Raw genomic sequence first — 23,018 nt, 5'->3', positions numbered from 1 at the left:
TATCAGCGTCCGTCTTCCTCTTGAAGATCCATTTATTCTCAATGGCTTGCCGATCATCGGGCAAGTCAACCAAAGTCCACACTTTGTTCTCATACATGGATCCCATCTCAGATTTCATGGCCTCAAGCCATTTCGCGGAATCTGGGCTCATCATCGCTTCCTCATAGTTCGTAGGTTTGCCATGGTCAAGTAACATGACCTCCATAACAGGATTACCGTACCACTTTCGTGCGGATCTTACTCTGGTTGACCTATGAGGTTCGGTAGTAACTTGATCTGAAGTTACATGATCATCATCATTAGCTTCCTCACTAATTGGTGTAGGAATCACAGGAACAGATTTCTGTGATGAACTACTTTCCAATAAGGGAGTAGGTACAGTTACCTCATCAAGTTCTACTTTCCTCCCACTCACTTCTTTCGAGAGAAACTCCTTCTCTAGAAAGGATCCATTATTAAGCAACAAAGATCTTGCCTTCGGATCTGTGATAGAAGGTGTACCCAATAGTCTCTTTTGGGTATTCTATGAAGATGCACTTCTCCAATTTGGGTTTGAGCTTAATATGTTGAAACTTTTTCACATAAGCATCGCAACCCCAAACTTTAAGAAACGACAGCTTAGGTTTCTTGCTAAACCATAGTTCATACTATGTCGTCTCAACGGATTTTGACGGTGCCCTAGTTAACGTGAATGCAGTTGTCTCTAATGCATAACCCCAAAAACGATAGTGGTAAATCGGTAAGAGACATCATAGATTGCACTATATCCAATAAAGTACGGTTATGACGTTCGGACACACCATTATGCTGTGGTGTTCCAGGTGGCATGAGTTTGTGAAACTATTCCACATTGTTTTAATTGAAGACCAAACTCATAACTCAAATATTCGCCTCTGCGATCAGATCGTAGAAACTTAATTTTCTCATTATGAAGATTCTTCACTTCACTCTGAAATTCTTTGCACGTTTCAAATGTTTCAGACTTGTGTTTCATTAAGAAGATATACCCATATCTGCTCAAATCATCTGTGAAGGTCAAAAAATAACGATACCCGCCGCGAGCCTCAGCACTCATCAGATCGCATACATCAGTATGTATTATTTCCAATAAGTCAGTAGCTCGCTCCATTGTTCCGGATAACGGAGTCTTAGTCATCTTGCCCATGAGGCATGGTTCGCAAGCATCAATTGATTCATAATCAAGTGATTCCAAAAGCCCATCTACATGGATTTTCTTCATGCGCTTTACACCAATATGACCTAAATGGCAGTGCCACAAATAAGTTGCACTATCATTATTAACTTTGCATCTTTTGGCTTCAATATTATGAATATGTGTATCACTACGATCGAGATTCAATAAACCATTCACCTTGGGTGTATGACCATTGAAGGTTTTATTCATGTAAACAGAACAACAATTATTCTTTGACTTTAAATGAATAATTGTATTGCAATAAACATGATCAAATCATATTCATGCTTAACGCAAGCACCAAATAACATTTATTTAGGTTCAACACTAATCCCGAAACTATAGGGAGTGTGCGATGATGATCATATCAATCTTGGAACTACTTCCAACACACATCGTCATTTCACCCTTAACTAGTTTCTGTTCATTCTGCAACTTCCTTTTCTTGTTACTACTTTTAGCAACTGAACCAGTATCAAATACCGAGGGGTTGCTATAAACACTAGTAAAGTACACATCAATAACATGTATATCAAATATACCTTTGTTCACTTTGCCATCCTTCTTATCCGCCAATTATTTGGGGTAGTTTCCGCTTCCAGTGGCCAGTCCTTTTGCAGTAGAAGCACTTAGTCTCAGGCTTAGGTCCAGACTTGGGCTCCTTCACTTGAGTAGCAACTTACTTGTCGTTCTTCTTGAAGTTCCCTTTCTTCCCTTTACCCTTTTAATTGAAACTAGTGTCCTTGTCAACCATCTACACTTGATATTTTTCTTGATTTCTACCTTTGCCGATTTTAGCATCGCGAAGAGCTTGGGAATTGTTTTCATCATCCCTTGCATATTATAGTTCATCACTAAGTTCTAGTAATTTGGTGATAGTGACTAGAGAACTTTGTCAATTACTATCTTATCTGGAAGATTAACTCCCACTTGATTCAAGCAATTGTAGTACCCAGACAATTTGAGCACATGCTCACTAGTTGAGCTATTCTCCTCCATCTTGTAGGCAAAGTACTGTCAGAGGTCTCATACCTCTCGACACGGGCATGAGTATGAAATACCAATTTCAACTCTTGGAACATCTCATATTCTCCGTGGCGTTTCAAAAACGTCTTTGAAGCCCCGATTCTAAGCCGTAAAGCATGGTGCACTAAACTATCAAGTAGTCATCATACCGAGCTTTGGTCAAATGTTCATAACGTCTGCATCTGCTCCTGCAATAGTTCTGTCACCTAGCGGTGCATTAAGGACATAATACTTCTGTGCAGCATTGAGGTTAATCCTCAGATCACGGACCAAGTCCGCATAATTGCTACTAACATCTTTCAACTTAGTTCTCTAGGAACATATAAAAATAAAACAGGGGAGCTAAACGCGAGCTATTGATCTACAACATAGATATGCTAATACTACCAGGACTAAGTTCATGATAAATTAAAGTTCAATTAATCATATTACTTAAGAACTCCCACTTAGATAGACATCCCTCTAATCATCTAAGTGATCACGTGATCCAAATCAACTAAACCATAACCGATCATCACGTGAAATGGAGTAGTTTTCAATGGTGAACATCACTATGTTGATCATATCTACTATATGGTTCACGCTCGACCTTTTGGTCTCAGTGTTCTGAGGCCATATCTGCATATGCTAGGCTCGTCAAGTTTAACCTGAGTATTCTGCGTGTGCAAAACTGGCTTGCACCCGTTGTAGATGGACGTAGAGCTTATCACACCCGATCATCACGTGGTGTCTGGGCACGACGAACTTTGGCAACGGTGCATACTCAGGGAGAACACTTTTATCTTGAAATTTAGTGAGAGATCATCTTATAATGCTACCATCAATCAAAGCAAGATAAGATGCATAAAAGATAAACATCACATGCAATCAATATAAGTGATATGATATGGCCATCATCATCTTGTGCTTGTGATCTCCATCTCTAAAGCACCGTGATGATCACCATCGTCACTGGCGTGACACCTTGATCTCCATCGTAGCTTCGTTGTCGTCTCGCCAACTATTGCTCTACGACTATCGCTACCGCTTAGTGATAAAGTAAAGAAATTACAGGGCGATTGCATTGCATACAATAAAGCGACAACCATATGGCTCCTGCCAGTTGCCGATAACTCGGTTACAAAACATGATCATCTCATACAATAAAATATAGCATCATGCCTTGACCATATCACATCACAACATGCCCTACAAAAACAAGTTAGACGTCCTCTACTTTGTTGTTGCAAGTTTTACGTGGCTGCTACGGGCTGAGCAAGAACCGTTCTTACCTACGCATCAAAACCACAATGATAGTTCATCAAGTTAGTGTTGTTTTAACCTTCTCAAGGACCGGGCGTAGCCACACTCGGTTCAACTAAAGTAGGAGAAACTGACACCCGCTAGTCACCTGTGTGCAAAGCATGGCGGTAAAACCAGTCTCGCATAAGCGTACGCGTAATGTCAGTCCAGGCCGCTTCATCCAACAATACTGCCGAACCAAAGTGTGACATGCTGGTAAGCAGTATGACTTGTATCGCCCACAACTCACTTGTGTTCTACTCATGCATATAACATCTACGCATAAAACCAGGCTTAGATGCCACTGTTGGGGAACGTAGTAATTTCAAAAAAATTCCTACGCACACGCAAGATCATGGTGATGCATAACAACAAGAGGAGAGAGTGTGTCCACGTACCCTCGTAGACTGAAAGCGGAAGCGTTAGCACAATGTGGTTGATGTAGTCGTACGTCTTCACGATCCGACCGATCAAGTACCGAACGCACGACACCTCCGAGTTCAGCACACGTTCAGCTCGATGACATGCCTCGAACTCTGATCCAGTCGAGCTTTGGGGGAGAGTTCCGTCAGCACGACGGTGTGGTGATGATGATGATGTTCTACCGACGCAGGGCTTCGCCTAAGCACCGCTACGATATTATCGAGGTGGATTATGGTGGAGGGGGGCACCACACACGGCTAAGAGATCTCAAGGATCAATTGTTGTGTCTCTAGGGGGTGCCTCCCTCCCCGTATATAAAGGAGTGGAGGAGGGGGAGGGGGCCGGCCACCCTTGGCGCGCCCCATGAGGAGTCCTACTCCCACAGGGAGTAGGACTCCCCCCTTCCTTGTTGGAGTAGGAGAGGAGAGGGAAGGAGAGAGAGGGGAAAAGGAAAGGGGGGGGGGCGCCACCCCCCTCCTTGTCCAATTCGGACTTGGGGGGGGGAGGGGCGCGCGGCTGCCCCTTGGCCGCCTCTCCTCTTCCACCACTTGGGCCCATGAGGCCCATTAACCTCCGGGGGGGTCCGGTAACTCCCCGATACTCCGGTATATATCCGATAACCCTGGAACCATTCCGGTGTCCGAATATAGTCGTCCAATATATCAATCTTCAAGTCTCGACCATTTCGAGACTCCTCGTCATGTCCGTGATCACATCCGGGACTCCGAACTACCTTCAGAACATCAAAACACATAAACTCATAATATAATCATCATCTAACTTTAAGCATGCGGACCCTATGGGTTCAAGAACTATGTAGACATGACCGAGACACGTCTCCGGTCAATAACCAATAGCGGAACCTGGATGCTCATATTGGCTCCTACATATTCTACGAAGATCTTTATCAGTCAAACCGCATAACAACATACGTTGTTCCCTTTGTCATCTGTATGTTACTTGCCCGAGATTCGATCGTTGGTATCTCCATACCTAGTTCAATCTCATTACCGGCAAGTCTCTTTACTCGTTATGTAATGCATCATCTTGCAACTAACTCATTAGTCACATTGCTTGCAAGGCTTATAGTGATGTGCATTACGAAGAGGGCCCAGAGATACCTCTCCGACAATCGGAGTGACAAATCCTAATCTCGAAATACGCCAACCCAACAAGTACCTTCGGAGACACCTGTAGAGCACCTTTATAATCACCCAGTTACATTGTGACGTTTGGTAGCACACAAAGTGTTCCTCCGGTAAACGGGAGTTGCATAATCTCATAGTCATAGGAACATGTATAAGTCATGAAGAAAGCAATAGCAACATACTAAATGATCAAGTGCTAAGCTAACGGAATGGGTCAAGTCGATCACATCATTCTCCTAATGATGTGATCCCGTTAATCAAATGACAACTCATGTCTATGGTTAGGAAACATAACCATCTTTAATTAACGAGCTAGTCAAGTAGAGGCATACTAGTGACACTCTGTTTGTCTATGTATTCACACATGTATTATGTTTCCGGTTAATACAATTCTAGCATGAATAATAAACATTTATCATCAAATAAGGAAATAAATAATAACTTTATTATTGCCTCTAGGGCATATTTCCTTCACTATTGACATAGTGCCCAGTGCCAATTGTTGTTTTCTGCATGTTTTTTACATCGCAGGAAATCAATATCAAATGGAGTCCAAACGCAACGAAACTCCTGGAGGATTCTTTTAGGGCCAGAAGACATCCAGTGGGCCAAGGAAGCACCTGGGGGTGGCTTGAGGGGAGCAACACCCACCAGGGCGCGCCAGGAGGCCCAGGCGCGCCTTGGTGGGTTGTGCCCACCTCGGGTGCCCCCTGAACCGCCTCTTTGCTCTATAAATACCCCAATATTCCAGAAACCCTAGGGGAGCCGACAAAAATCAACTCCAGCTGCCGCAGAGTCCAGAACCACCAGGTCCAATCTAGACACCGTCATGGAGGGGTTCACCACTTCCATTGGCGCCTATGGGTCCGTAGTTAGTAGCTAGATGGCTTCCTCTCTCTCTCTCTTGATTATCAATACAATGGTCTCTTGGAGATCCATATGATGTAAGTCTTTTTGCGGTGTGTTTGTTGGGATTCGATGAACTTTGAGTTTATGATCAGATCTATGTTTTTATCCATGTTAGTTATTTGAGTGTTCTTTGATCTCTTATATGCATGATTGTTTATAGCCTCATATTTCTTCTCTGATATTTGGGTTTTTGTTTGGCCAACTTGATCTATTTATCTTGCAATGGGAAGAGGTGCTTTGTAGTGGGTTCGATCTTACGGTGCTTGATCCCAGTGACAGAAGGGGAACCGACACGTATGTATCGTTGCTACTAAGGATAACAAGATGAGATCTATATCTCTGCAATAGATAAACGGATCTTGCCTACGTCATGTCATCGTTCTTATTACATTACTCCGTTTTTTCATGAACTTAATACACTAGATGCATGCTGGATAGCGGTCGATGTGTGGAGTAATAGTAGTAGATGCAGGCAGGAGTCGGTCTACTAATCTTGGACGTGACGCCTATATAATGACCATTGCTTGGATATCGCCATGATTATCTGAAGTTCTATCAATTGCCCAATAGTATTTTTTTTCCATCGTTTGCTATTTTTCTCGAGAGAAGCCACTAGTGAAACCTACAGCCCCCGGGTCTCTTTTCATCATTTTTGCCTTTGCGATCTATTTCCCTTTGCATTTATTTTCAGATCTATTAAACCAAAAATACAAAAATACCTTGCTGCAATTTATTTGTTCCGCGATCTATTTACCCCATCTACCACTTTTACCTCACGTTATTTGTCTATCTTGAGGCGCCGTACCCGAAAGGGATTGACAACCCCTTTAACACATGGGTTGCGAGTATTTGTTATTTGTGTGCAGGTGCTGTTTACATGGTGTGAGGAGGTTCTCCTACTGGTTCGGTAACCTTGGTCTCATCACTGAGGGAAATACCTACCATCGCTATACTGCATCATCCCTTCCTCTTTGGGGAAATACTGACATAGTTCTAGCAGACATCAACGACCCGACGTACTAGAACGATTTCATGGAGGAGATGATCAATAAGGGTGGCCTAGGGTATGATGCCAACCAGACTCATAGCAAAGACGACCGGAACCAAGATGCCTACGACCACCAAGGCGAAGATACACAAGGCCAAGAAACTCAAGACAAAGACAACCAAGGCCAAGGCGGTGTTGACATCGAGGATGAACCATTGTTTCACGAGGAGATATCTCATCAAGCCAATGCAAAAAAAAAAACAGCGAGGCAGACCAAATGGGTTGGCTGATTGGGCGCACATTGACATGAATAAAGGACGGACGCCATCTATACAACAGATTCAAAAGGATGAAAAAATAAATTCCGCGTTGGGTCGGCGCGTTAGAGTTGGCGCAAGTAAGCTAGTGAACCACTGTGTAAGAGTAGGACCCGGGTCAAATCCCCGAACCGTCCTAGGTTTTGATCAGACGTCCCCGAACCTCGTAGGGTTCAACGAACCACCCTGCTTACCCGCACACGCTGCCCCAGCGCCAGAGGCCGCCAAGCAAAAGCACCCCGCACGCGTCGGCAATGGCGGACAACATCACCCCGTGCACCACATACGGCTACCTCGACCCCTCCTACTGGTAGCTCACAAGTCCTTATCACTCCACTCTGCTCCCCTGAGCTCCAAACTGTGCAGGGAGCCGTTTTCTTGTCTGCTTGGACCCATTTTGACCCAAATTTGGGTCGGTTTTGCGTCCGTGCGGACATGTAGCGGCGCCCCTATGCATCGTTTCCATTCCGACCATTTCTCTCCCAAAACCGGCCCGCCATGGGCAACGTGCCCAACCCCGCCACCGCCCCTTCCTTGTCGGTCGTCCCCGTGGTGCCTCCCCATGATCTCAACGCCACACCTGAGGGTGACCAGTCCACCGGGACGCAAAAGAAAGCGCCCGCTGGTGATCCTCACGGGTAACATTCCGATGCCCGCAACCTATTTGATGGTATGTCAACCCCGATGTTGGTCGACCCAACGTACTACAAATGCTTTCATGGAGGATATGATCAATAAGGGTGGCCTAGGGTATGATGTCGACGAGACTCATAGCAAAGACGATCGCAACCAAGACGCCTGCGACCACCAAGGCAAAGATACACAAGGCCAAGAAACTCAAGACAAAGACAACCAAGGCCAAGGCGGTGTCTACATCGAGGATGAACCATTGTTTCACGAGGAGATATCTCATCGAGCCAATGCGAAAAAACCCGGTGAGGCGGACCAAATGGGTTGGCTAATTGGGCGCACATTGACATGAATAAAGGGTGAACGCCATTCTATACGACAGATTCAAAAGGACGAAAAAATAAATTCCGCCGTTGGGTCGGCGCGTTAGAGTTGGTCTAAGAGCATGTCTAACAGAGCCCTCAAACTGGTCAAACCCTCAAAATAAGTGACAGTTTGAGGGTTGAGCAAAAAAAAGGTGCAGATCAGTACCCTCAAATCCCTAAACCCTCAAAAAATTTCCAGCTCGAACCCTCAAGTTCGAGGCCAACCTGCACTAGTGAGGGTTTGGGGCAAGTTGAAGGCACAACCCTCACTTGGTCAACTCTGTGCGCGAGAGGGAAAATTCCCAAGCCTCCTCTCCCCGCCGCCGGCTTCATCCACGCCGCCGCCATCCATTCTTGTTGCCGCCGCCGGCCATGGAGCCCCTCCAGCCCCCGTCCACCCCCTCCGCCGCTGGCTTCATCCGCGCCTGCGCCCGTGGCCACGCCCGTTCCCGCCCCCGCCCTGCGCCTCCCGCCTCCGGCCACCTCGACCAACGCCGCCGTGGCGGAGATGGTGGCGGCCACCCACATCGGCCAAAAACAGAGGCGGGCGGGCACCCACATCGTGCCAAGCAAGCCGCCCGTGCCCGCCCCAGTGGTGAAGGCGGCGAAACCGGCAACCTCCACCGCGGCTGCTCCCAAGTGCAAGGAGAAGCAGCTTGCAAGCCACAAGTGGGGGGCAGAGCATACCGCGGCACCGCCACCGCCACCGCCGAGCACGGCCGCTCCAACGCGGCCAACCGCGACCGACGTGTTAGATGAAATGTCCGCACCAATCGTTTCATATAGGGCCTGGCTCGATGACGTGGAGGTGAACATTGGGTCTCCCCTACTTGCTTCCTTCGACTTCCATGTTGAGGAGCCGGCAGGTGAGGAGGAGGAGGCGGGTGAGGAGGAGGAAGAAGATGAAGATGTCACCAAGATCGGAGAGGAAGTGTTTGAAGCGGGAGGTGGTGCTCGAAGGCCAATTTGCACGGCGAACTACACGGAGGTTGAAGATGTCCTCTTGGTCAAGGCTTGGTCGCAAGTGGGGTTGGATGCGGTCACCGACACCGATCAAACCAGGAAACGTTATTGGAAACACATTGAGGACATGTATTGCAAGCTGAAACCCAAGACTGCCACATTGAGAGCTCGTTCTTACAGATCGCTTCAAAGGCCGGTGGGAGTTGATGAAACCCGCTTGTGCTCGTTGGAGTGTGGCTATGGATCAAGTGAGGGATCAACCCCCAAGTGGCTGCGTTGAGAGTGATTATGTGAGTACAAATATCATGCTTATTACTTGTTGGTTCATGCTTTATTTACTTGTTGGTTATGCTTGGTTGTGATTTTGATATGCTTCCAATGATGATATGTTTTAGGAGAAATATGCCGACTTGAGGTACAAGGACATGGCCGGTTCCAAGGGAAAATCCTTCCCATTCAAGCATTGTTGGGCATTGCTCCAACATCTTGACAAATGGAAATTGAGGGATCAAGAGAGTGCACCGAAGAAATCGGATATGCTCAAAATGGATGATAGTGATGAAGAAGGAAGAAATCATGACAAGCCCGAGGGAACCAGGAAGGGAAAAGAAAGGATGAAGATGGAAGCGGAGGCATCAAGCTTGAGGGAAAAGATTGATCAAATGATCAAGTCAAAGGAGACATTGACAACGAAGGCATTGGAGACAAAGCTTATTATCACCGAGAGAAAGAAAGAGGTGAAACTTGCACAATTGGAAGCAAGGCGAGAAGATGCCAAGCGCAAGGCCGACATGGAGGAGAGGACGATCAAGCTCAAGGAAGCAAAAGCATGGAAGGAGCTCATGGCCGAGGAGAAGGAGCACATGATGATGTCTAGAAAGGACATGGATGAAGAGCAATTGGCATGGTGGAAGGAGTACAAGGAGAACATCACGGACAAGAAGAGGCTACTGCGTGGTGCTGGTGGTGGTGCGTCGTCTACTCCCCGAGGTGAGTCTCCGATGAGTGCTGGAGGCGATGGAGGTGTGGACAACTTCACCGGTACTTGAAGTTGTTCGTACGTTTTATGTTTTGCAAATGATGTCTCTGATGTGATGGTGATCATTTGCACGTTGTATGTTTTGCTATGATGTTCATGGGATTTACTATGTGATGATGATGATGATTTGCAAGTTTGTTTCATGTATGTGATCATGATCATTTGCAAATTTGAGAGTGATTTATGTTGCTGTCCTGTTTTGAAGGTTTGAAGGCCGGGCACAGATCAGTGCCTTCAAACCAACCCTCAAAACAGAATAGAGATTTTCGGCTTCAAAACGACATTTATCAGCCCTCAAACTGATTTTGAAGGTTGAGTTTTTGAGGACTATGTTAGACATGCTCTAAGTAAGTTAGTGAACCGCTGGGTAAGAGTAGGACCCGGGTCAAATCCCCGAACCGTCCTAGGTTTTGATCAGACGTCCCCGAACCTCGTAGGGTTCAACGAACCACCCTGCCTACCCGCACACGCTGCACCAGCGCCAGAGGCCGCCAAGCAAAGCGCCCGCACACGGCACGCGGCGGCGATGGCGGACGACGTCGCCCCGTGCACCGCATCCGGCTACCTCGACCCCTCCTACTGGTGGCTCACGAGTCCTTATCACCCCGCTCTGCTCCCCCGAGCTCCAAACCGCGCAGGGAGCAGCGGACTCACGCAGCTCGCTCGTGGCTTCGCAGGGACGGGCGGTTCGGGAAGGAGGAGCACTACGAGTGGTTCAAGGACTTCTCCCACTTCCGCCACCTCCTCGCCCCGCTCCTCTCCCCCTCCCTCTCGGTTCGTGCTCCCCCCGCCTCTTCCCCCAATTCTTCACATCACTTCCGTGGATCTTAATTCGCGAGTTCCTGAATTTGAACTGTACCTTGATTTGTCGCGCGTTCTGCATTTCTGCGCAGGTTCTGGAGGTCGGCTGCGGCAATTCGCGGCTCGGGGAGGAGCTCTTAAGGGAGGGCGTCACTGGCGGCGTCACCTGCATCGACCTCTCGCCGGTCGCCGTCCAGAGGATGCGCGACAGACTGGCGGAGCAGGGCACCAGTGGTCAGTTCACCTGTTTGGCCGGGAATTTACTTTCTGCATGTTTGTTACCACCAACGTTTGGCCGTTTGAGTGAGAAATTGCCTTCTGCTTCCTGAAGGTGTGGATGTGGTGGTGGCTGACATGCTTGACCTTCCGTTCGAGAGCGAGAGCTTCGACCTTGTGATCGAGAAAGGGACCATGGTATGCGTGTTGCAGACTTTGATGCCTCCCAGTGTTCCAACCTATCAATATTTTGTGCTATCATATTTTCTAAGCTATGTTATGCTTAATGTTAATTGCAATTCGAAAGAACAAGCATATTAACCAACAAAGGTTGTGGTTGCATATTAGTACTGTGTATTGGAACACTGAATTTTTTTCTGGTCACACCTGCATTTGACATGCCGCCAATAATATCACCTTCAACATGACTTGGTTTGCATTGCTGAACTGTGCTGTCGTGAACTCAGGGCCTATTTGATTCGCAGGATTGTAAAAACGTAGGAATAGGATAAATGCAGGAATGGAATGTCATGTCCATCCAAATCCTACAGGATTTGAGTTTGTTTGATTGCGTCACAGGAAAAAACATAGGAATTTTTCCAAGAGGCTGGAGTGGATGTCATTGTACAGTCTGCTGAGGAAAAATATCCGAAGAAATAGGAAAAAGTTAGTTAGTCAAACGATAAAATAAGCAAAAGCTTGTTAGGCCAACAAGATTATTGTAATCCGCCTCAATGCCAAATGTTGTTCAAGTGTGTGCAGATAGACTGTCTTAGCTAATAGTGTACTGCCCTTGTTATATTAACAACATGATTCTATACGGTTAACACATTATCAAGATCGTTGAGATATGTAGTACCGGTGGTTTGTGATAGTATTACTGGGCGTTTTAGTGGAAATGCACAATTGCATCTATTACAGAATTTCAGATGACCCTGGGAGCTATTTACAGTACTGTGTTACTGCTATCCTTATCCGAATGGCCATTCAGTCATTCACATATATAAAGCTGCGGAAGACAGGCCCATGTGTGCGGAAGTCCAGTATAAACATAGTTACTGACTATGTTAAAAATTCGTTTGTGTGGTTGTCAAATGCGATAAATATACAAGTTGTTTAACACAACATAGTGACCAATGAAGTGGTTGCATTTGCATGTTGTCTTGATAATTACCTAAAAAAATTTCTGTTAGGATAGCTGCACAACCAGGGAAAAGGAGTCGATTCGAACAATCAAGATACTTAACTCAGCACCTTAAAAAATACTCAGAAAGATGCACTATGTCTGCTGACTTATCCTAACACCTCTGTTCTTTCATAGCATCCAAACTTGTGCTTAGATATTTTTGTCATCTTGTGATTAGATTATTAGATACTGCCTATAGACTTATACAGAAATATCCTTTGACAGGATGTGTTGTTTGTGGACAGTGGTGATCCATGGAACCCCAATCCTACAACAGTGGATAATGTAACCAAAATGCTTGAAGGTATCCACAAGGTTTTGAAGCCAGATGGCAAATTTGTATCAATTACCTTTGGACAGGTTTGGGAGATCCAATTGTCTGAATCCCTCTTTCATGCCCTTCATTTGTCATTGCTTTTGTATTTCAGACGTGTTTCTTTGCATGTCCCAATAATATCCACTTTCTGGGTTTGTGGGTATGTTATTTGTGCACTGGACATAAGTACTCCATCTGTTCCGAATTGAAAGATGCATTAACTTTGTTCTGAACCAGGTGTATATAGACGCGTTTTAGTGTGTTTGCTCACACATTTCAGTCCTCTATGTAGTCCATATTGAAATATCCAAAGCATCTTATAATTTGAAATGGAGGTTATACTAAATAAGGATATACCTTTTGTTTAGCAATATCACACAACGGTTATGAACTTGATATATATAAAGAATTAAAGATTGTCTTTAATTAGTAATCATGAAGAGAAGAGCAAGTGGGACTGGTCATGAACTGTGATGTATTTGTTTAGCAGCTTTACTTCTTTTTCTAAAATTTCCACTTCCTATTTGGCAGCCACACTTCCGTCGTCGATTTTTCGAAGCACCTGAGTTTACATGGTCTGTTGAGTGGAACACCTTTGGTGATGGCTTCCATTATTTCTTCTACACCCTTCAGAAGGTTTAATGTTTGCGAAGCATTTGGTTTTCATTTGAGCCCTTTGCTTTTTCCTTGTAGTTGTGATGCCACTGAATAAGTGCATTGCTCTGTTACATCTCGAGTCTATGTACTATCAATTTCCTTGCAAAAATCCTTGCTCTTCATCTTATTCTTTCTTAAATCTCTTAGGGCAAAAGGTCACCAGAGTCCAACGGTCACCAAGTTACATTACCTGCTGCTCCAAGCTTCAATATGCTGCATGAAGAGCTCGAAAGCGAGGATTACATATTCCGCACAAATGTTGATGAGTTATAAGCAGTAACTCAATAAGTGAGTGCGCCGGTTCGGAGGTCTTGATGCTACGCAATACGCATGAAGGGGCTGACCGCGAAGCAACCCAGCGAGTGATGCTTTTACATGCCTTGTTGTGTGGTGATGTATCATTGCGGCCCAGCAGGCTAGGGGTCTTTCTACCATCAGAACTGACAATAGACACCTGTTCCCAATGTTAACCTTCTTGCGTGTTATTTCAGATTATGAAAAGGACCTTCAGTTATCTTTAGTGTGTTGACTACAGATGACATAGAGATAATTGTTTTCCCTTATTATTCTTCTCATTTCCAGGACATCTGCTTATATAGCCAGTTCAAACTACAGCAGTGATAAGAGAACGTTAAACAGTGTCGTACCCTAGTTTATCTGTATTCAGTAGTGAGGTGCATATCCATTCGACTACTCCAATTGCGCTTGAAGATGATGCCAATAGCAGTTTCACGGTGTATAAATTGGTGAACTAAATAGTTGTGCCTTGTTGTACTACTACATCATTCATTTATGTTTCCTTCTTTGGAAGGATACAAAGGAATTGTGCCGATAGTTTATTAAATAAATGCACCGGATAAAAGACAATAAGTGTTGAGTACTCACTCCGTTCTCTAATATAAGATGTTAGGGCATATGTTCGGACCGGGCAGTGTGGACGTGTTTTGCCATCCGACGTGGCACCCCGTTGGTCTGCGGACCTGTCTGGACGTTCGTTTTCTCGCAAATCCAAGGCAAACCAGGGTGCTTTACGGGCGTTCGGACATCTGCCACGCCGACACCCCGGACCCACCCAAAACCCTCTCCCTCGCCCACGCCCTCTACCAGGCGAAGCATTTGCCGTGCATTCATGTCATTCCAGAGTGCTAGCGTCGTATTCATGTCGGCCCAGAGCAGACATGACCTCTAACTAGTCCGACAATAAAGTGACGCGCCAGCCCAGAGCGCCGCCCGCGCCGCATCCCAGTGTCCGCGCCTGTTAAATGCCGAGAGACATTACTAGACGGGACGAGATGGATATCTACCGCATTCAAACGGGCTGACCACCCCCGTCGGTCTGCGGACCGGTCTAAACGTTCGTTTTCCCGCAAACCGGAGGCAAATCAGGGCGCTTTACGGGCATTCGCACCTCTGCCACGCATGCGTGCGACACCCCGGACCCACCCCAAAACCCTCTCCCTCGCCCGCACCCTCTACCGGGTGAAGCATTTGCCGCACATTCATGCCTTTCCAGAGTGCCATCGCCACATTCATGTCGGCCCAGAGCGGACTTGACCTCTAACTAGTGCTAACCCTGAAGCGGCGCGCCGGCCCAGAGCGCCGCCATCACCGCATCCCGGTGTCCGCGCCTGTTAAATACTAGACGGGATGATACGGATATCTACCGCATTCAAACAGGTTGGCGGCCTATCTGCCTGCCATCATTAAACAGGCTCGCCGACCGAGAAACCTACTCCGGCGCTCACAATGACACACTCCGCTGCTGAGCCTGGCCGTCATCCGCTATTTAAACGAGGCCACGCCCGACACAAACTGCACCACACCAGGGCCCACTTCACATCCTCCTCCATACTCCACCTCCGCCATGACCGTGAGCTCTAGCGCGTTAACGTTGTGGGGGAGCCTCTTGACGGAGCCGAACAACGAGTTGGCCGCCCTTGCATTGGATGGTAGGGCCGCCGTGCTAGGCAGATTGAGGACGGCTTGCCGGCCAGCTCCCTTGAGGTCTCTGATGACAACCAAACGATGGAGAAGGGCTCCGACGTGAGTCGGTGCTTCAGCCCGAGCTGTTCCATGTCGGCTTCACAATGGAGCATGCACATGCTCACTTCAATGATGCCATGGCGCAGGACAACCAACGCCACAACCGTTCTCGGTGGTCCGGGAGGTGCATAAGGAGCAGTGGTACAACCTCTCCCTCCGTGATTTGTCTGATTTGTTGAAATCCGATTTAAAATGTATGCGGGTATGGTTGGATGGCCGATTTTCATATCACTATCCGCGGATGCGACCGTGCTCGTCCGCGGACATATACAGTGTCCATTTTGAGGGCCAGTGTTGGAGATGCCCTTATTACAACCAATATAGAGGGAGTATTTTAGTGTTCGCATGTTTAACCAGTGCAAGCAAATGTTCAGTTTTACTGCTGCATGTAGTAGTTCCAAGTTTGCTGATAGTCAAATGCATCCAGCTACCCAGTATACTGACCTAAATGAAATGCTAGGGACTAGCTTATATACTTCGTATGGATTTATATGGATACAAAAGCAATTGGGTTTTGACAAAAAAAAAACTTATGTGATAATGTGCAAGTGCTCAGCTTTTGTGCACCACCTCATGAGCTACTTGGATTATTTTGCTTACTATTTCTAACCTATTACCTTTATCATTCGGTTTCAGGGCACGACCTATTGTGGTTTCCAAATCTTGACGCAGAATACTCCCTCCATAACGTAAGATGTTTTTGCAAGCTAAGTTAGCTTGCAGAAACATCTTATAACAGTTAGAGCATCTTCAACAACAGTTTTATTTTTGAGCACACGGCGTTTCTAGGCACGAGAGGGCAAACAATCAGCCTCCAACATCTGCCCAATCCTAAGAGAAAATTAATTTTTTTGGCAGCCCAAAAAAGAGGCTCCTCGTGCAACAAATATAGGGCAGTTGGGCGGCTGCCCAAAAACACGAGGCTACTTCCAGACGCCTGCCCGTGGCCGGAAACCCTTGGATCCGCCCGCCCGCCAGCCGCCGCGCGCCATGGCCGGCTCCTCGGACCCCGTTACCAACCCCGATATGCTTGGCGCCGCTCGCCCTATTTTAGGGTAGCTGTTGGAGCAGTTTTGCCATATTTCGTGCCCAAATTTTTATTTATTTTTATTTTGTGCTCTGTTATAGGTCTGCTGTTGGAGACGGCGTTTGCTGGTGCCAAAAAAGCGTTTTTGTGACCTATTTTTTTTACTCCACATGTTTTTTGTGCCCAAAAATAGGGCTGCTGTCGAGCATTTCATACAATAGTGTGTCACTCCAAAAAGTGTCAGGTGATGTGCTCTTGTTTTCCACTTCACATTCTTTATTTTGACGTGATTACCACTTCACATTTGGAGCAAGGAGACGATGATGCTTGCTGTAGTGTTTTGGAACTTCAGATAAATTGACAGTGCTGCTCGCTTGTAGGAAGAATATCTGCTGAAAGTGCCTATATTTTATTTCACTGCATCTATGTATCTTGTTCTGTTAAACATCCTTCTCACACGGAGTTGTTGATTGCGTCCGAAATAACACCTTCCCATTCTCATATTGAGTATCTGGTGCCTTTTGATACTTCAACTAGAGGTTGGGGCGCCACCTGGTGGCGCCGCCTGAGGCAGGCCTATGCGCACTTATCTTGTTTCAACACATTGAGCTGCCATGTTTTGTCTTTAATCTCACTCATGTATATCAATACGGGCATATGTTATAACATTAGGATATAATAGTACCACATTGATCAAATATACAGATACTATAATATTTGAGTTCAGAACCATCATAAGCAGGGGTACATCTAACGAGGATATGTACAACTCTCGCATGGAGCATAAACCGGTACAATGCACCACAGTTAATCCAAAAGCATCCTCATGAGGCCATGACTTGGCTTTGTCAAAAGCCCGCTGCACGCAGTCACAAGAGAAGACCAGTAGCAATGCGATCCGGATACTCACGTCTGAAATTATTTTGTATCATTCCCACTGGACCTCTTACGCTTATATTCACATAAATCTGAATGAAGCTGCATCAAGAAATAAATTTCAGAAATGAGAAACAATATCTTATAAGAACAAAAAAAATACATGTTACATATAGTAATATTTCCCTACAGCCTAATGGTACAAACAAATCAAAGGCTTAGTGTAGCTAAAAGACAGAAAATGCAAACTGACTATGGTGTCATTGCTAAAGAAGCACAAATAGCATCAATGTCTAGTGGGAAAAAAAACAGAACAGAACGAACTATTTTCAGAAAATACATAGTACTATTACATAACACTTCTTGAAGCAAAAAACTCTTCTATGTAGTACTATTACATAACACATCTGAAACAACGTGCGCTAAAACGAAGTTGGAACCTTGTTCTTCCTTGAAGAAGTGGGAGAAGAAACTTCCTCTGGTTAGTAATTAAACCTGCTGGTGAAACAAAAAGATAAAAAATAAGAATGCTCAAAAAAGACTTTATACATAATGAGCAGGGGCATACTGAATTTATGAAGGCTGGGTAGAGCAGGGACTTAATGAAATAATGAGGCTGACTTGTAAATATTATTCCTTCCTTCTATAAAGCTAAGGTAAGCCTTTGGCGTACTCTTGAAAAAAAATAATGAGGCTGAAGAGAAATATTGATCACTGATGCATACAGAGGGATAACTGATAAGCATGGATTTGAGAAATGAAGGCGGAACAATGAGAAGGTAGTTACTGAAATAATGAAGAAACATGTGCACTGAAGGTGACCAGAGAAAGAAGAGACTAACAAACATTTAACATTATGAGCAATAAGCACAAAAGCAAGCAAAAAAAGTAACAATATGAAGAAATACTATTTCTCTATATAAAGTGTGGTGGGATCAGAAAAAAATATTTACAAGTCCAACTAATCCACCAAATCTGGTTGTTTAGCCCACCTGCAGACAGCCCAGGGCAAAGTCAAATTAGATGGACCTCCCCCTAAAGCTGGTAGAGAAAAGAAAGTCATGACTAAGAAAACCTTGAAACAATTAGATAATAACATTGAAACTTTTTCCCTCTAGTGTAGTGAATTTTACAACGAAAAACCTTCCTTTCCCTCCACTATACTGAATTTTACTACGAAAAATCTTCCTTTGCCTATGTGGATTAGATGATCTTGTGAATTATTGGTTGTGCCGATACAAAATGAGAGAACAAAGCTAAGAAAGAAGAATGAGCAAAACAAAGTATATATGCACAAGGAGCACTACAGACTGAAGTAGATAATGAAAGACTGAACAAAGTGTGACTGAATATGACTGAAGAAAGAGGAAAACTAGAGACTAAGGACAAAAGAAGTTAAAGAAAGACTGAACAAGAACTAAGGCTGAATATGATTGAATAAAGAAGAAAACTGATGACTAATAAAAGAAAAAGTACTAAACTCCTAATCTGAGAAATAAAAAATTTGAATAATAAGAACAGAGATACTGAATATCTGCCAAACCAAGAATAAGTGAATCAAATACTGAAATCTCATAAACTGAAAATAAAAGAATGAAGACTAAGAACATAGACTAATGCAAAATCAGAGAGAACCTACATGGAAAAAATCAAACAAACATTTAGTGGTACGGAGAAAACCTACATGAACAAGGGACCTACCTTCTCATCTCTATCTCAATCCATACGAATAGAATTTGAGAATGAAACCACAGATCTAAACTCCCCCAATCATCGAGCTCCCGCACACAGAACCAACAAGCAACAAAATACATCCTTGATGTAATCATAGAGGAAACTAGGGCGGAGATCAACCTCTTATGACGGTGCCGACAGTTCCCTCACTCCATGTCGCATCTCTCTCCACCGCTCTAACAAGGGGGCATGCATATCAAACTTCAAGGAACCAGAAGAAGTACCGGCGATGAGGTCCGACTTGAGGTGCCCAGCCCGTAGGCTGGCGCCCACTCCAGGAACGGGAAGAAGTATCGAAGCGTCGCTGCTACGTGCGGTCTGGCAGCTCGCTCACGCACCGGCACCGCCACGTGGAATGGGTCACCTGGGAAGAAGGTCTCCTTGAGGTACCACCAGAAATCCACCAACGGCCGTGCCTTACCATGAACATCAGAAAATTGTAAGTAATGAAGAAATGTCCATGACCAAAAAGCCAGGTCATAAATTGAACATTCGGAAAAATGAATGGGATGCAAATCATTTTGTGGTTTGGGTGCTGCTCATTGTACATGAGTGACTTGGTTGAAGTGAATAAAAAGAAAAATACCTTTTGGTTTTGGTTGAGCTTTCCTGCAAGTGCTAGCAATAGGGTTTTTTGCCACAACCTGGGGCTCCAAGAAGAAGAATCATCCATTTATGTATGCGCACGAAACAAATGCAGAAGAAAATCTCAGAGATCTTCGTGCTCACCTAAATAAGATTGCAGAAGAAAATGTATCATGAGACATTCTAAATTGCAAAAAATAGGAAACTAAAATACTTGAAAACTTGGAGGGTTCTACATCAGTACACCTCAAACAAACCCCTCCATCACTATCAACATTGTAGAATATATTGCAAGCCTGTTAAACGAACAAATAAGCAGGCTAACAATGTAAAATATTTGATGGCGATGAATGTCAGGATAAGCGAAGGTGAACCAAAAAAAGATAAGAAACTGATGTATTGAGTTAGAGGAAATTTGCAACAATGGATGATAGGAATTCGAACATATCAAGGGCATTTATTTACATTCAGATGTCAATTTTCAAAAAGAGTCAGCTCCCGAAATATAAACCAGACATTTAATTTCAGTATCTTTTGAATTCATGAAACGAACTTGTTTTGGGTATCAAGAAGAGTGGAATCAAATCTTCAAAACACAAGAAGTACGACAAATAATCAACAATGATTCACAGCAAAATTGCACAGTATCCTCACCTGCTACTGGTACCTCCCCTCTACATCACCACCCGGGGCAACTGCCGCCACCACTGCCGCCGTGGCCATCTTTAGGATCTCGTCGCCGATGGCTAAACCCCTGAGCAGGATCCTGGATAAAATATGCAGCGTCACAGCCGCCAACTCGTGCTTGACTGGGACAAGGTGTCCTCACAGGGGCTTCCACCCCAATCCTCACCCTGCACGCACAGAATGAAAATGATGAGACGAGCGCATCATGAATTAAGCAACTACAAATGTAACCTACACTGATATTAGTGTCCTAATCTTTGACCACATATCCCAACTGAATCTGTAAGGTACCCTACAAAATCAGGAACACACGCATATACATGCCAATTCCTCTGGTTTATCTGTAACATGCTATAACTTCTTATACTCTGCTTCATGTGTCAATTGGCAGAATGTTCGCTAAATCACTGATTTTAAAGATGCAAGTACATCTGAGCCATTTAGTAGTATCAGCTATAACTACAGATCATAACACTAAATGCAGAATCATCTAGATCTCAAGGTGCAGTACTTGTTTAAGATATCTTTTCTTATCAGTGCCTGCAATGTTTGGGTGAATAGCTCCCATGCGACGTCGTTGGTGTGAATTGTCTCTCATGCGACGTAGTTGGTTGTAATCACTCTCATGCGACATCTTCGTTGGAAAAAATAGCTCCCGTGCGACACTGCTGCCTAATCCAAAGACACATTTTTAAAACTCGAATCAGGTGAGCGGGACCCACAGCATGGGACCCACTAACTTATCCAACTCAGCATTGGTCAGGTGAGCGGGACCCACAGCGTGGGACCCACTAACTTATCCAGGTCAGCATTGGTACAAGAGGACACCGAGCCGTGCCCCGAGCCGTGCAGCACCCGAGCCCATCCTCCCCCCTCCCCCTCCCCGACCGTTGTTGTTCTTTTTCTCCGGCGACGACGCGCAGCAACGCCGTTCCGGGCCGCGACCTAGCAATGTCGAGCTCCGCTTCAGCCTCCCGCCGCTCATGGCCGCGCTATGGCGCAGTGCCCATGACAAGATGCCCTGCATGCCAACGTATCGCACCCCTGAAGCGGCTAGTCACAACGACCGACAAGAATGGCAACCTTGGGCGGGAATTCGTGAAATGCGAGAGCAAACCAGAGCAGGGAAAGGTGAGATTTTACTTCTCAATATGCCAATTTTGGTTTTTATCTCCCAATTTCATATTTGCCCATTTTTCCCCATCGGATTTGGGATTTAGGGTTCATCTTTCCGATTTCAGAAATTGAAGCAATGCACCCATTTTGAGTGGCTAGATGAGTACATAGAGCGGATTCAACTGGAGGGTGCATCAGGGGAGCTCGATTTACCGTTGGAGGCGGAGAAGTTGGGCAAGTTTGGATCGGGCGCATCTGGATCCGGGGCCCCTGGATCTGGCAATTCCATCGGGGGCGCCCGCCCTTCCATTGGTGCTACTGTGGGGGATGCAGGAGTGACGGCAGAGCTGAAGAAGCTGAACAAGCAGATGAAGAAACTCATCGAATTGCAGAAGCAGGGCAATTTGATGGGGCTGATGGCCGCATTTTTTATGTTTGTGTAATTGGTCTCGCATTTGTTTATGTGATGATAATTAGTCGTAAGTGAATAGATTGGGCATCATTTGTAATCGTAATGATATGTACATTTGAATAAAAGTGTTGCGCTGTACGAATTCGGCATGTCTTCTTCACTCTGTTTTGTTTTTTCAGTTCTTCAGTTAGTCATCAGTTTCAGTTTCAGTGGTAGAGGGAGAAAAAGAAAAAAAATCGTCCCACAGTTGCCCGAAAAGGCCAGGCCCATATAGAAGTTACGCAGGGCCCAGGCCGAATAGAACATACCCAGGCCCGTTGATAAAAGAAGTGTAGCTAGTGCAAAAAAAAGTGCACACGGTCATTGACATCAATATATCTTTTCGGCTTTAGGTTATTTTACAAATTTTAAGTTTCCTGCCTTCACCTTTTTTTAGATAACTCATCTGATAATTATTTGAGCTATTTTTATGCATAAGCTATCGTGTCCGATTGTAGGGTCCCGTGTTGTTTCGGCTAAAACAAAAGGTTGGTTCTAGTTAGCAGTCTAACTTGTAGTCTTTGTGAACCAAAAAAGTTGCATTTGTTTGGTTCTAGTTTATTTCAACGAAGCGCCATTTTTATTGCATATAGTGCATAAAACATAAAAGGAAGATAATTAACTAGACACGTGCTAACAACAACTTCTATGATTGGATCATGTTTTAGTGCATTTTTTAGTACACATGGCCACATAAATAAAATGCAATGGAGAAACTTTAGGACCGAAAAAACATATAGATAGATAGAGGGGCATCGGGTACCCTAGTAGCATAGATAGATAGAACATATAGAGGGGCATCCCCCCACTACATATAGTTCATAAAACATGAAAGTAAAATAATTAAAACTAGATATATAGAAGACACGGGCACACACACCCGAACCAACACAAACACAAACTAGATAGATAGAAGACTCGCACTTGAACAACTCCTTGGCCCCTCCTCCTTGCCACTCCTTGGCCCCTCCTCCTTGGGCCCCTCACTCGTCGTTCTCCGGCATCTGGTAGGGGAGGCTGTGCATGCCGTTGGGGTGAG

General features: G+C 45.1%; 2 protein-coding genes across 3 annotated transcripts; both read left to right on the top strand.

Moving 5' to 3' along the window:
• Positions 1-10,677: 10,677 nt before the first annotated feature.
• LOC123044237 (EEF1A lysine methyltransferase 4) lies at positions 10,678-13,974 on the top strand. Of its 2 annotated transcripts, none has more exons than XM_044466926.1 (7): positions 10,678-10,866; positions 10,962-11,058; positions 11,178-11,319; positions 11,417-11,499; positions 12,713-12,847; positions 13,335-13,439; positions 13,616-13,974. In XM_044466926.1, the coding sequence occupies exons 1-7, from the start codon at positions 10,811-10,813 to the stop codon at positions 13,679-13,681; spliced, it is 684 nt and encodes a 227-aa protein (XP_044322861.1). In that variant the 5' UTR covers positions 10,678-10,810; the 3' UTR covers positions 13,682-13,974. The 2 variants fall into 2 exon arrangements, with proteins under 2 accessions (XP_044322861.1, XP_044322860.1); XM_044466925.1 differs by having other exon boundaries at positions 13,608-13,974.
• Positions 13,975-21,179: 7,205 nt separating this feature from the next.
• LOC123041000 (uncharacterized) lies at positions 21,180-22,002 on the top strand. The gene is made up of 2 exons (XM_044463699.1): positions 21,180-21,543; positions 21,654-22,002. Exons 1-2 carry the CDS (start codon positions 21,364-21,366, stop codon positions 21,969-21,971), a joined length of 498 nt encoding a protein of 165 aa, XP_044319634.1. The 5' UTR covers positions 21,180-21,363; the 3' UTR covers positions 21,972-22,002.
• Positions 22,003-23,018: the final 1,016 nt, after the last annotated feature.

This window comes from Triticum aestivum, chromosome 2B (assembly GCF_018294505.1).
Source record: "Triticum aestivum cultivar Chinese Spring chromosome 2B, IWGSC CS RefSeq v2.1, whole genome shotgun sequence".
Taxonomy (NCBI): Eukaryota; Viridiplantae; Streptophyta; class Magnoliopsida; order Poales; family Poaceae; genus Triticum; species Triticum aestivum.
Note: the sequence above shows the minus strand (reverse complement) of the source record. Positions and strands in the feature narration are given on the sequence as shown.